This window comes from Theileria annulata, chromosome 3, assembly GCF_000003225.4.
Source record: "Theileria annulata chromosome 3, complete sequence, *** SEQUENCING IN PROGRESS ***".
NCBI classification, from domain to species: Eukaryota; Apicomplexa; class Aconoidasida; order Piroplasmida; family Theileriidae; genus Theileria; species Theileria annulata.
In genome coordinates, this window is record NC_011100.1 from 647921 (window position 1) to 663951 (window position 16031).

Genomic DNA, 16031 nt, shown 5'->3' on the forward strand with positions numbered 1-16031 from the left:
GATGGATAAAGATGTATAGTTATCTGGACTCAATATATGAATATATAGTTAGCTATTCTATATATTAGATATAATGTGTATAGTATCAGGTCTAAATCGCCATGTCTTAGTAGAGCTGGAGTTGAGCTAGCTCATCAACTAGAGTTGATTTTAGGCCATAAAGTGGAGTGTGTTTTAAGTTTATTTATCTTAGGTATTCAAAGAGTATTAAGGCTACTATACACTAGTATATATTAAGGCTAGTATTCTATATTACATGTATTATAGGTACCTAAGGGTATTATACTTTAGCTACCCATAGGTATGTGTATACTAGTATATTAGGCTTTTACTAACTAGGTATATGTATACTCATGAATTAGGGTTTTCAGACTTTATGAATATTAAGTATATGTGAATAAAAAAATTAACGTTGTTTATATAGACAAGGATTTAATAAATAATTAAATTGTAATAATTTATTTTTATCCATTTCATTTTTCTTTTCCAATTTAAATTCAAAAAATATAAAATAATCTTCTTCCTAAAATTTATTTAACCACTGTACACTAGACTTACTACTCTTAATTACCCTTAGACTACTCCTTAACTACTCTAAGGCTACTCTTAACTATACCACCCTTAACTATCCTTAACTACTATAGACTACTGTTAACTACTCTTAGACTAGTATAATAATACGTTATGTATAAATTGTTGAATAATATAACCAAATGAATTAATAAATTTAATAAATTCTGTTATATTTATTAAACGACTTGTTATTTCAACTATTTTCAATATTCCACTAAAAAAAATTAATTTATAAATAAATAATTAATTTATAAATAAAAAAATTTATTTTTGTGAAGAAAATACTGTAATTTAGTGCATCTTGTAGATTCAAGTATAAATAATGGCCAATCAAGACCCATAAGACTAAGACAAAATATAGAAACATCTAAAATATTATTTTCTAATGGTACCTAAAATATTAATATTAATTTTTATTATTTTTACATTTTTAATATTACAAGCAATTACATATTCATTTGTTGATATTAAATCATATGAATATACTCTTCTACTAAAAATAATAATAAGATAAAATTAGGAAAAAATAATTAAGAAAATTGAGTAAAAAAAAATAAATGTCCAAAATTGATCGGGTTAGGAGAAATAAATTTTCTCCTCTAGATCAAAATTGCTGCTTCAACCACTCATATACCAATTTTTAATTCAAAATAATAAATAAATGTACTAAAAGGTTGCAAAAATGGTAATTAGTGGGGTAGCTCAGTTAAGGAGCTACGTTACGGAGCTTGGTCAAACAGAATAAGATAACTAACTACATAACTAAGGAAATATATATAGACCCTTTCGGGACTATATAACTAAGTAACTATATAGAAGACCCCTTTTGGGGGTTAGGGAGCCCCTTAAGGGGATAACTAAGTAGTCTTTATTGGAGCTGCTGTTGCAAGCACCGTAACGGAGTACTTTTTAAAAGTTTTAGCTATAAGTGCATCACCACAACCAAAATCACCAATACTAAATAATATTATTATCTTTAAATTTTACTTAAAATATTCTTTATGTTTATTTAACCATGAAATAATTTTATTTATTGGATTATAAGGCCATTTTATTATTTGATTACGATATCCTTCATGATACTAAATTATATATTAAATTTTATTACTTACTATTGTATATAATTTTGGATCATTATTAAATAATTTCCAACTCATTTCACTATTATTTTTATATAATTTCTCATTTATATAACGAAATCTACTTCCAATTAATCTTTTCTTAATTAATTCCATATTCTTCACATTTTTATTATTTTTATTAATTTTATTAATTTTTTTCTTATTTTTCTTATTTTTTACCATTTTTTAATTTTTTAACCATTATTTTTATTATTTTACAAAATTTAAATTTATATACAAAATAATATATTAAAATTTAATTTATTTATTTAATTTTTAAAAATAATTTTATTATATTTAATTTAAAAAAATTTATTACATTTATAATAATTACATTCATTCATTATATTATTCATTATACCCACTACACCATCACTCTTACCCTCACCTACTATACTCTCATTCCCACTCTTACCCATACCCTCACTCCCACTAATACTATCTATATTGGATTGATTAATTTGACGTTGATTTTCTTGTAAATCAAGTTGATATAATTTATTATAAAAATCATTTTTATCTATTATTTCCCATTGATTATTAATTTTATTAAAGAATTTGAAACCAATATAATCTCTTGTACATATAAATATTTGTAATAATTCATATTGTTCATTTTTCATATATACAACACAATCTATACAATAATCTTCATTTAATTTTGCACGCCATATTACTTCAGTATCTTGTACTATTTTTATTAAATTATATGGATAATATGTTGTAAATGTTATAAAATCTGCACCACCTATATTTCTTCTTTTTATTTTAAATTTCTCTTCATTTGGTTTATTTATATCTATTAATATTTGATTCTCATTTGGTAATTTTAATCTTAATTCTATTAACAATTCTTTAAAATCTTTTTCATCTAAATTTATCCAATTATTATTTTTTATTAAATGATATTTTTTATATTCATTTTTATTTTTTATTTTTAATATTAACATTATTATTTCTTCAAATCTATAAATTATTACCCAATTGAACAATAGATTTACTTATTTATTTAATTTAATTTAAGAAATAATTTATAAATTTAAGTAATTATTTAAAAATAATTATAAATTAGTGGTTTTAAAAATAAATGTACAAAATTGATCGGGTTAGAAGAAATAAAATTTCCTTCCTCCTATCAATCTTGCTGCTATTACACATTTTAGAAAAAATAATATTAAATAAATAATTATATTAAGTTGATAAAAATGATTAATATATATTAGATTACTTGAAAAGTAATATATAAGTACAAGATTCATTTAATGTATTAGATTCCCATAAAATATGATTTTGATCAATAACTTTAATAATATTAATATCTTGATATGGAATCATACTAGAAGTTGATGTAAATGTTGCTTTAAATTCATTTATCATTACATAATCACTACTTTTATCATTTATATCATAAATTATATTATCACATTTTATATAATTTAATATTATTAATATTATTATATAATTTAACATAATTAATTATTATATATTATTTTTTATTAATTGCCCATGGGGAGCACATTATCTTACAAATTAATTTAATTAATAATAATAATAATTAATAATAATAATAATTTAATAAAATTAATAATAATTTAATAAAATTCTTAATAATAATAATAATTTAAGATTATTATTTTTTTTTAAAATTAAATAATAGAAAAATTTATAGTGATGTTGTACCACACATTTATTTTAAATATTTTGTCATTTAAATGTATATAAAAACAATTAATTTAAAAGGTTTTAGAACTTATAAAAATTTTACTTCATTTACTTTCTCACCAAAATATAATGCCATTGGTATTAATTATACAATTTAAATAATATAATTAATTAATTTAATTAATTTAATTTATTTAATTACACATTTTATTATTAATTTATTTTTAATATTTAATTTAATTATTAAGATCTAAAAAATTTTCTTACTACTAACTTACTTCTTAATTGTCTTTAATTAGCCTAAATAGGTCTTTAATTACCCTAAATAGGCCTTTAATTAGCCTAAATAGGTCTTTAATTAGCCTAAATAGGTCTTTAATTACCCTGAATAGACCTTTAATTTAGTTAAATTACGCCTTATTTTAGCCTTAATTTAGTTCTTATTTTGCCTCTAATTTAGTAGTTAATTATGACTTAATTTACCCCTTAATTAGTCTTAATTATGCCTATTTTACTGTCATTTTACTCCTTCTTTACCCTTTATCTACCTCTAATTACTCCTTTAAATACCTTTATTTACTCCTTAACTAGCGTTATTTTACCCTTTATTTACCCCTTATTTACCTCTAAATTACTCTTTATCTAGCCTTCCTAGCCTCTTATTTTACCCTTATTTACCCTTATTTTAACCCTTACTAGAATCTTAACTATTCCTTAATTACTTCCTATTTTACTTCCTAATTACTTCCTAATTACTCCTTAACTATCCCTTATTTACCTCTCCATTACCCTTATTTTACCCTTTAACTAGCCTTATTTGACCCTTATTTTAGTAGCTAATTAGCTCTTATTTTACCTCTAATTACTCCTTAACTAGACTTATTTTACCTCTTAATTACTCCTTATTTACCCCTTAGATACCCCTTTATTTACCCCTTATTTACCCCTATCTATACCTCTACACCGTTACTTTAATAATGATTATAGTTGGTTTGAATGGTTCTGGTAAGAGTAATTTATTATTGGCAATAAATTTTGTTTTATGTCATGATCTAATTGGATATTCACATTCTGATTACCTTTTTAAAGGTGATCATTATTCTAATTCTAATGAAACTTTTGTTGAAATTATATTCATTACTAATAATATATTATCTTACCTACCCGGTACGGTGCTTGGTCACACGGCTACTAATAGTACTAAGGATATTACAGCTGTACCTAGTACTAAGGATGGTACCGTTGGAGCAAGCACCGTTACTAAGGGAAAGGGAGCTAATTTTACAGCCACGGAGTGTAATAGGGAAAGGGAGCTAAATGACACTTTTGGTACTTCGGGAAAGGGAGCTAATTTTACAGCCATGGAGTGTACTTCCGGAAAGGGAGCTAATTTTACAGCCACCGAGTGTACTATGGATATTAATACTAAGGAAGCCCCTTTCGGGGCTGGTACTAAGGATATTACTACTGTTGGAACTGGTGCCCGTGGTACTGACACCGTAACGAAAATAATATTAAAACGTATAATAAAAGATAATAATGAAATATATTTAATAAACAATAATCAATTAAATTTAAATAATTATAAACAATTTATTAACAATATAATAAATTCTAATAATTTAATTAATAATATAATGAATAATAATATAATGAATAATATATTGAATAAAGAATTAATAATAATATATAATGAAATGATTGGATATAATAAATATAATAAGAATATAAATGAAAGTAAGAAATTAATTAATGAAATTGAGAAATTAATAAATGAATTAGAAATTAATTTTGATAAAATTTCTAAAAAAATTAATTTTATTAATTTTGATAATATTAAATTTAATTATTGGAAACAATTAAATTTACAAAAAAAAATACTACAATCTAATCTTATACAATTGAAAATTAATCATCTAGAAAATCAATTAGTGAATTTACAGGGGAATTCGGGTAATTCAGGGGTTACAAAGGGGAATTTAGTGAATTTACAGAATTCAGGGGTTACAGAGGGGAATTTAGTGAATTTACAAGGTAATTCAAGGGTTACAGAGGGGAATTTAGAGGATTCAGAGGAAAATTTGGAAATTCTGAAAAATTCAGTAAACTTAGTAAATTCATTGAAAAATTCAGTAAACTTAGTAAATTCATTGAAAAATTCAGTAAACTTAGTAAATCCAGGGGTTTCATCAGTAAATACAGTCAATTCACTGGAATCTTCAGTAAACTCAGTCAATTCACTGGAAAATTCAGTAAACTTAGTAAATCCAGGGGTTTCATCAGTAAATACAGTCAATTCACTGGAATCTTCAGTAAACTCAGTCAATTCACTGGAAAATTCAGTAAACTTAGTAAATCCAGGGGTTTCATTAGTAAAATCACCGGAACGGATAGAAAAAAAAATAAATTTGTTAGTTAAAAATATAAAAATTTTAAAAGAAAAAAATTTAATGATGAAAAATTTAAAATTGTTACAAGAAAATTTGGAAGAAAATATAAAAGAAATTTTTAATGAAATTAATGAAATAAATAAAGAAAAAAATTTATTAATACAAAACAATAAATTATTACAATACAAAATTTTTAATATTAATAATTTTATACAAATTACTCAATCCGTTACGGTGCCCGTTACGGTGCTTGGTCAAACAGATACTATTCCTCCTCCTAACAGTAGTACTACTGAAGTTACTAGATCCAATGTACTTACTCAACCTACTGGAGTTACTAGATCCAATTGTCCCAATGGACCTAATGGACCTCCTATAACTACTGAAGTTATTAGATCCAATGGTCCTCCTCTAACTACTGAAGTTACTAGATCCAATGTACTTACACAACCTACTGAAGTTACTAGATCCAATGGACCCAATGGACCTAATGTACTTCCTGAACCTAATGGACTTACACAACCTAGTGGAGTTACTGTACCTAGTGGACTTACTCAACCTACTGAAGTTACTGTACCTCCGGAACTTACTAAAGAATCTTCCCAACTCAAAATATTATCGGATGATATAAAAAAGTTAATGAAAGATATAAAAAATTTGGAAACAATACGAGAAAATCATTTGAAAGAATTGAATAAGTATAAAGAAAATTTGGAAGAAATAATAGAAACAAAACGTCTAAAACAAAAGGAAATATCAATTTTAATGATGAAATTACAGAAAATTAAAGTAAATTTAACAAACAGTCAAGAAAACTTTAAACACACAACTAATAATCAGACATTTTATATATTAAAACAATTTATTAATCAATTTCAAGGTATCAATTACTAAAGTTACTTAAGTAGCCTTAGATAGGATTAGAATAGGTTTAAAAAGGGTAAATAAGGGTTAAGTAGGCTTAAAAGGCTTAAAATAGGTTTAAGTAGTTAATAGGCTTAATAGTCCTTAGATAGTCTAAAATATGCTTAAGTAGTTAATAGGCTTAAAATGGCCTTAAATAGCTAGTAGCCTTAAAAGGCCTTAATTAGGCCTAGGTAGCCTTAGATACTCTAAAATAGCCTTAGTAGCCTAATGGCCCAAAATAGCCTTAGTAGCCTAATGGCCCAAAATAGCCTTAGATGCCTAATATAGCCTTAGATGCCTAATATAGCCTTAGATCCCTAATATAGCCTTAGATGCCTAATATACCCTTAGATAGCCTTAAAAGGCCTAATAGCTCTACTGTCTATATAGCCCTGAAATTAGCCTTAACTAGCTAATAAGCCTTATAATACCCTTAATAAGCCTTTATACCCTTAGACTAGTCTTATATACCCTAACTACTCCTTCATATCTACTGTGCCTTAAAAGGCCTTAATTACCTAATTAACCCTTAACTACCTAAAATAGTCTTAAAAGGCCTTAACTACCTAATAAGCCTTAAATACTCTAAATTAGTACTTATATAGCTAATTACCCCTAATGACCTTAAATACCCCTAACTGGCCTTCTATAGCTAATTACCCTTAGATACCTATTAGATACCTTAGTTATACCCTAAAATTGCCCTTTTACCCTTAAATACCCCTTGACTAGACTTATTTTACCCTTATTTTACTCCTTACTCAACTCCTTAATTACCTCTATTTTACACCTTACTAGACTCTTATTTACCTCTAATTTACCCTTATTCTGCCTTTAACTATCCTTAATTAGCTCTTATTCACCCTAGATACCCCTTAATTACCTTAAATAGCTACTACCCAGTACTCTAGTACCCCTACTACTCTAATACCCCTACTACTCTAATACTCTACTACTCTTCTTACTACTTATTCTACATAATTTATTGTTTAAATGGAATGTTATAGAATTGGAAGATGAGATAATATTATTGATAGATATAATAGAGATAAAAGAAGAGTATAGAATAGCAATAGAACAAGTCTTGGGAGCAAAATTATTTACAATAATTGTTTCGAAAATGGAAATTGCTAAACAATTCATTCAATTTATACAAAATCTTTTTCTAACACATTTTATTTTCATTATATCATTAGACAATTTTATTTCCTCCGTTACGGTGACTGGTCCAACTGCCAATAAGGGTACTGGTAATAAGGGTACTGCCAATAAGGGTACTGCCAATAAGGGTACTATGGATACTACCAGTACAGATACTGAAGATAGTATGGATACTCTAATAGATACTGAAGATACTGTAATGGATACTAAGGATAATATGGAAGTCCATTTTGGGGCTGGTAAGAATAATGGTACAGTTGGACCAAGCACCGTAACGGAAGACACCGTAACGGAGGAAATAAAATTAATAGATTGTATAGAATATAATGAAATGAAAAAGATAAAAATTGAAGAAATGAAATTAATAATGAAAATGTTATTAAAAGATTTTAATTTAGTTTCAAATTCTCAAATTGCATTAAAATTATTAACAAAGAATCAAAATTCTGTTATACCAACTGGTGAAATTGTATCCAACATTTCAGTTACGGTGCTCGGTACAACGGCACCAATTCCCCCCAAAAGGGTCTTAGTTATTCTAACAGCAGTTTTAAGTAGTTAAGTAGTTAAAGGGTATAGTAGGTACTTAAGGAGTAGTCTAGGTATATAAGGCTTATTTTATGCCTATTAGGTAGTTAAGGGCTATTTTAGGTATATAAGGGCTATTAGTTACTCTAGGTATTCTAGGTACTCTAAGCCTATTAAGGCTTATTAGGTAGTTATGAGTAGTCTTGGGTAATTAAGAATAATGAGATGTTTAGTATTATAATAATGGAATAGTAACGGGTGGTTATATTAATATATCAAATTCAATTCTTACAAATTATTATAAGTAATTTCTCCGTTACGGTGTGAGGTCCACCGGACAGTAGTCCAACGGCCAACCACCAGCCCCAAAGGGGATTCCTTAGTTATCCTAGTTATCTACAGTACTTAATTATATATCCTAGGAATATTTAGGTATACACTTTTTTAGCTCCCTTTCCCAGTAGTTATTTAGTGTATATTTAGCTACCTTTCCCAGGGTCCTATAGTTACGGTAGTTAGTTATTAGGGTAGTTAGTTAGGTACCTCTAAGAGAGTTAGCTCTACAGTAGTTATATACTTAAGGGGAGTACTTAGGGAGTTAGTTATATAGTTAAGAGAGTCTTTTAGTTATTTAGCCCCTCCGGGGCTTAGTCAGTAGTTAGTTATATACCCTTACGGGGAGTTATTTACTGCTTGACCAAGCACCGTAACGCTGTTATAGAATGAAGAATATGGAAAAAGATTATAATAAAATAGAAATGAAAATAAAAGAATTGAATAAAGAATTAGAAGAAATAAATAAAGTAATTTTATTTAATTAATAATTTTTTTATAGAAACAAGAAGAAATAAAATTAAATTATTCACAAATTAAAGATAAATATAATCAATCAATTAATCAATACAATTCATTACATATTACACTTAATAATTTACAACAGTATTACACTTATTTACTGAGTTATTTACCAACTTACCGAGTTATTCACCAATTTACCCAGTTATTAACCAACTTATTCATCTATTTACGGAAAATTTAATGGATGAATTTTAGTAATGAAGAAATATTAAAAATGAAATTACAAAATAATAAAACAAAGTAATTATTTCAATTAAATAATTACACTAGTCTAAGTCTAATAGTCTAATTAAGTAGTTAAGTCTAAGTACAGTACTCTATAGTAGTTTGACCAGTAGTCTAATACAGTAGTTAAGTATAAAGTAGTTAGTAGTTAAAAGAGTAATTAAAGAGTAATCAAGGGTAATTAAGTAGTTAAGAGTAGTTTAACCAGTAAATAAGAAGTATTACCTCCTCTAGTACCAGTAGTATACAGTAGTCTACATTACTCTAGAGTCTAACTAGTCTAAGTATAGTAAGTAAGCCTAGTGTGTAGAGTAGTTAAGGGTAGTAGTACCAGTAGTTAAGAGTATTTAAGACTACTAGACTTAGTAATTTTTACTAGTCAGACTACTGTTAGACTAGACACCGTTACGGTGACTGGTACTACTATAGACTACTAGACTTATTAATTATTACTAGTTCTACTAGACTAATGTACTTAGTACTTAACTACTTTTAACTACCCTTAATTAGCTCTAACAACCTTAGATAGACTAGAATGTCCTTAAGTAGTTAATAAGCTTAATTGGCTTTAATAAGTCTTAGATACTCTTAAGTACTTAGAATACCCCTATAATAGCCTTTATACCTTTAGATTACTATAGAGTATTTAACTACTGTACTTAGACTACATTAGACTACTGTACTACCTAATACCTCTAGACTCCTTAAGACTACTATACTTAACTCCTTAAGACTACATTAGACTACTTAGTATTAGACTATTTTATTAGTTAATTATATAGTTTATAAGAATTATTTTGATAATAATGTAAAGAATTGAACGGATGAGTTTGGAGAGGAATGAAGAATTGAATTTGGAGAGGAATGAGGAATTGAATATGAAATTAACGAATTTAAAATTGGAGAAGAAAGATTTAATAAATTCAATATTAACAAATACACAATTAATAACACAATATGATACACAAATTAATGAATTAAAACAAAATATTCAAAATTTAAAATCTAAACAAATTAACGTAACAATAAAAGAAAATTATTTTTCTTTAGATTAATGAACAATTTTTACAATATAATTTACAAAATTCAAATGTAAGAAGTTACGGTGCTTGCTCACACAGCTCCCAATCCACTACTAAACCTCTAATTATTCTAGTTACAGTATTCTTAAGTAGTCTTAAGTAGTTAAGGGTTATTTAAGGGTTAATTAGGTACTTAAGGGTTAATTAGGTACTTAAGGGTATTTTAGGTATTTAAGGCTTATTTATAGGTATTTAAGGCTTATTTATAGGTATTTAAGGTAGTTAAGGGTATTTTAGGTATTTTAGGCTATTTAAGGGCTATTTAGTAGTTAAGGCTATATAAGGCTTATTAGGTAGTTAAGAGTTATCTAAAGGTATTTAGGAGTACTAGAGCCTTTTAAGCCTATTTAGCTACATTAGGGCTTATTTAGGTACTTAAGCCTATTCTAGGTACTTAAGGCTATTTAAGGGCTATTTAGTAGTTAAGGTTATAAAAATATGTATAGGAAGAGATAATGATGGAAATAATGAGATTAGAAAATGAGTTGAAACAATTACAAAATCAATTAATTGAAGAAAATAATAAAATCACATCAAACAATTATTTAATCAATTCTTTAACGTAATAATTTTCAGTTATTTAAACTCTTAGGAGTAGTTTAGTTATTAAGTGGTAGTTAGTCCTCTTAAGGGGTACCTTAGGGGAGTTAGTTACTTAGTACCCTTAGGGAGTTAGTTATTTACAGTAGTTAGGTATTAGGGGATTAGTTAGTTATATCCCCTCAGGGGAGTAGTTAGTTGGTTAGTTATACCCCTACGGGGAGTAGTCAGTACTTAGGTACTTAGTTATTCACAGTAGTTATACCCTCCAGGGGAGTAGTTATACCCCTTACGGCGGAATAGTTACCGCTTGACCAAGCACCGTAACGTAATAATCTATAGTATAAGTATAAATGAATATAAAAATGAATTGAATTGTTTTGATACAAAAATATTAGAAATGATGAAGAATAATTTTATTACACAACATGACATTATTCTTGATAAATTATCTAAAATCAATTTGGTATCTCCCATTACGGTGCTTGTACATCCCCTACGGGGGTACCAGTTAGTTAGTTATTACCCCTAAAGGGGCTTTCTTAACCACCGAAGGGCCTTCTTGGCCCCTGAAAGGCGTCCCTTTAGTTATCCTAGTTATTTACTGTAGTTATACCAGTAGTTATGTACTGTTTGACCAAGCTCCGTTACGGAGCTCTTTAGTTATATACCCTAGGATTACATAGGTATACACTTTTTAGCTCCCTTTCCCTAGTTATTAAAAGTGTATATTTAGCTCTCTTTCCCGGGGTACTTTAGTTACTATAGTTAGCTCCCTTTCCCAGGGTCCTATATTTATAGTAGTTAGTTATATACCCTTACTGGGAGTTATTTACCGTTTGACCAAGCACCGTAACTCAATATAGGAATGTGATGGTATGGAATATATGAATAAAATTGATATAAAAGAATATGAAACATTAAAAAGTAACTTTTTTTCAATAAATTTAAGATGAATTAATTTTTTTAGATGAGTTTCAACAATTACAAGAACAAAAAAATCATATACTAAATTCAAAACAACAAATTCTATATTCAATACATGTAATAAACTTATTAACTAATCTTATGTAGTCCTTAAGTAGTACAGTACTATAGTTAAGAGCTATTTAAGCCCATTAGGTATATAAGAGCTATTTTAGGTATATAAGAGCTATTTTAGGTATATAAGAGCTATTTTAGGTATATAAGAGCTATTTTAGGTATATAAGAGCTATTTTAGGTATATAAGAGCTATTTTAGGTATATTAAGGCTTATTAGGTATATAAGGGGTAGTCTAGTAGTTAAGTAGTAATAATAATTGAATTAGAAATTGAAGAAAACTAAAGAAGAAAATTTAATGGAAATGATTGAGAAAATGAATAATGAATTATTAAAAATATTTCAATATTTTGTACCAAATGGTTTTATTAAACTTGTAAATTTTTTAAAATTAAATATTTTTTTTAGGTTTTAATTCAAAATAATTTACCAGGTATCCCGTTACGGTGTCAGGTCCACCAGACAGTAGTCCAACAATAGCCCCTAAAGGGGTCTTCTTAGTCCTGAAAGGGGATTCTATACCCCTACGGGGTTCCTTAGACCCCAAAGGGGATTCATAGTCTCTAGGAGGATTAGTAGTTATTTAGTTATGTATCCTTATGGTGGATTCATTGAGCAAGCACCGTAACGGAGCTTATACCACTAACTAGCTCTAGCTAAACCCTTAGATAGCCTTAAAATGGCCTTAGATAGTTATAGTACTTAAAATATACTTAAGTGGTTAATAGGCTTAATAGCCCTTAGATAGCCATAACTACCTAATTACCCTTAACCACTCCTAAAATACCCCTAATTGCCCTTAGATACCTAAAATAGCCTTAGATACTTAGACTACCCTTAACTACCTAGAATATCCCTTAATTACCCCTTAATTACCCCTTAATTACCCCTTAATTACTCTTAACTACTGTACTTTACTTAATTATTGTATTAATTGTTTAGAGAATATGAATGAAAAGTTTAATGGATTAGATATTAAAGTTTCATTTAATAATACAAATGAAACTAATATTAATTTACTCTCTGGTATTCTCCCTCATACTTAACCAGACTAGACTATACTACCTAACTAGACTACTGTAGAGTACTAGACTACCTAGTACTAGCCTTAGACTACTGTAGACTACTAGACTACCTAACTAGACTAGCTAACTAGACTACCCTACTACTAGTACTAGAGTATATTGTATAGGAGGACAAAAGAGTTTGATATTATTAACATTTATATTGGCATTGAATAAATTAAGACCGGCACCATTTTATTTATTAGATGAAGTTGATTCTGCACTTGATGAACATTATCGATTAAAACTTGCTAAATTCTTATCTACAATGAATACACAAATTATTCTAACTACCTTTAAGTACGTTACCCCGTTACGGTGCTTGCTCCAACGGACAGTACTCCCTTAGTTATCCCCGGGTTTCCCTTAGTTATCCCCGGGTTTCCCTTAGTTATACCCTCTGAGGGGTCCCTTAGTTATACAGTTATTTAGCTCTCTTTCCCATAGTACACTCCATACCCATAGTTAGCTCCCTTTCCCTATTACACTCCATAACCATAGAATTAGCTCTCTTTCCTATAGTAGTTAAAGTGTATATTTAGCTCCCTTTCCCTATTACACTCCATAAGGGTAGAATTAGCTCCCTTTCCAGGGGTACTTAGTTATATACCAGGACTAGTTATCACTCTAGGCGATTCCTTATTACTATGGTTTCCTTATTCTTAAGGATTCCTTTGTTCCTCCGGGAGAGTAGTTAGTACTTAGGTAGTTAGTTATAAATGGACTAGTTAGTTGATTAGTTATCTAGTTAGTTCCATAGTTACTGCTTGACCAAGCACCGTAACACTGTAACGGGGAATATATATAATTAGAGAAGAATTATTAATGCCATCTGAAGTATTTTATGAAATAAAAAATGAAAATGGAATAAGTTATTCAAAAGAAATTACACTTAGTAAAGCAATAGAAATTATTCAAGTAAATAATTTTTACTATTAATTTTTTTTTAGGAACCTTTAAAAATTAATTAAATGGTGCAACTAATAAATAATTTTATTATTTTCAAATATTTATTAATTAAAAAAAATTTATTTAAATTGAAATTTTATTAATAATTTTATTTGTAAATTAATTTGTGTAAATGTGTTTATAAATGTGTTTAGAGATTGTAATGTAGAAATGAGTTTGTAGAATTGTAATATAAAGATGAATTGGGAACCACCTAAAAATATTGATATATTATATAATATACATAAAAATAGAACAACACATATTAAAAAACCATTTCATTATAAACAATTTCCATATCAATATAAAAATTATTATTATTATCAATATACCAATACAAACAGTAAATATTAATTAATTTAATTTATTCTAACTATTTTAACTAATTTAATTAATTTTATTTTATTTTTAATTTGATTGATTGTGTAGAAGAATTGGAATTAAATGAATTGAATAATAATGAAATAATTGATATAGAATTAAATACAAAACCAAAATTAAATTTACAAAATTCTACAAATAAAAATATTAAACAAAAAATTTTTAATCATCAAGTAACAAATTATTCACAAATAAAATTAATTATTTAATTTTAATTTTTCTTTTAAATTATTAATTTATTTTTTATTAGTTATATTTTTATGAAGATTTTATTGAATATAATATTATTAAAGATTATTGTAAATTATTTAATAAATCATTTAATATACCAAGACAAGATTGGGCTTCACCTTATCATTTCTTTTTAAAATCTATTCCTATCAATAATACTCATACTGTTACTAATAATAAGGGAAATATTACTGGTACTGTAGACCCTACTACCCTTGGTACTAATACACTTGATCCTACTACTCAAGATTCTAATACCCTTAACCCTAATACCCTTAACAATACTACCCATAATACTGAAATAGATTGGAATATAAATGAATTAAGATATATAGATGATATAAAGAAGAAAGAATTATTGAATGGTGAGATACCACAATTATTTGATAGAAGTGGATTAATAAGATTAAAACAAAAGAAAGATTGTTGGATTTCATATCATAATTTAAAAAATTATGCACTTATGATTGATAGTGTTACTAAATGTCCATTATTAATTGTACAATCTAAAAAATTTCTACAACAAGGTTGGTATGATATGTCCACTAATACTAAGGGTACTGGAAAGGGAGCTAATTTTATGGGTACAGAGTGTACTATGGGAAAGGGAGCTAATTTTATGGGTATGGAGTGTACTTCCGGAAAGGGAGCTAATTTTACAGCCATGGAGTGTACTATGGGAAAGGGAGCTAATTTTATGGGTACCGAGTGTACTACAGGAAAGGGAACCCCTTTCGGGGATAAGGTAGCCCCTTTCGGGGCTGGTACTAAGGGAGTTGGTGAGGGAACTGTTGCTGTTGGACCAAGCACCGTTACGGTGGATATGTCAAAATATAATGTAAAAAAAGAAATAATAGAAGAAATGAAAAGAATATTAAAAGAAAAAAAAGAGAAAAAAGAAGAAGAATTACCAGATGTAACAAAATTATTTAAATCGAAAAGTTATGGTATTAATGAAAATTGTTATACTATTGGTGGTGGTAGATATCATATCTAATACAGTCACTACCTTGGCCAATACTCAGTCTCATTAATACTCAGTCCCTCCCTTGACTAATTCACAATTCCACTAATTCTCACCTAATCTCATAAATTTATCCAGTCTAACTAATACTCATCTAATCTCACTAATCCTCAATCTAGTCTCACCAATTCTCCACCTAATCTCACTAATACTCATCCAGTCCCACTAATTCTCAATCTAGTCTCACTAATACTCAATCTAGTCTCACTTTCAATATAATTTTATAAATATATATATTTTTATAGATAAATTTATGTTTATTTGTAGATTCTGAAAATATGCAAGTTGGTGTACT

At 27.4% G+C, this 16031-nt stretch overlaps 3 protein-coding genes across 3 annotated transcripts; 1 reads left to right on the plus strand and 2 right to left on the minus strand.

The window, feature by feature from the left end:
• Positions 1–1430: 1430 nt before the first annotated feature.
• On the minus strand, positions 1431–1877 carry TA03880 (uncharacterized protein; the record flags this gene model as incomplete). Its single annotated transcript, XM_949906.1, has 3 exons — positions 1431–1530; positions 1561–1655; positions 1686–1877. The coding sequence occupies 3 exons, from the start codon at positions 1875–1877 to the stop codon at positions 1431–1433; spliced, it is 387 nt and encodes a 128-aa protein (XP_954999.1).
• Positions 1878–1996: 119 nt separating this feature from the next.
• On the minus strand, positions 1997–3164 carry TA03885 (uncharacterized protein; the record flags this gene model as incomplete). The annotated part of the gene is made up of 2 exons (XM_949907.1): positions 1997–2660; positions 2923–3164. The coding sequence occupies 2 exons, from the start codon at positions 3162–3164 to the stop codon at positions 1997–1999; spliced, it is 906 nt and encodes a 301-aa protein (XP_955000.1).
• Positions 3165–4333: 1169 nt separating this feature from the next.
• On the plus strand, positions 4334–15709 carry TA03890 (chromosome segregation (SMC) protein, putative; the record flags this gene model as incomplete). The annotated part of the gene is made up of 19 exons (XM_949908.1): positions 4334–6626; positions 7660–8345; positions 8575–8645; positions 9063–9144; positions 9177–9280; positions 9824–9895; positions 10239–10443; positions 10475–10585; positions 10953–11068; positions 11389–11533; positions 11913–11973; positions 12017–12090; positions 12357–12450; positions 13031–13114; positions 13281–13452; positions 13965–14070; positions 14284–14443; positions 14530–14654; positions 14732–15709. 19 exons carry the CDS (start codon positions 4334–4336, stop codon positions 15707–15709), a joined length of 5739 nt encoding a protein of 1912 aa, XP_955001.1.
• Between the last annotated feature and the right edge of the window lie 322 nt (positions 15710–16031).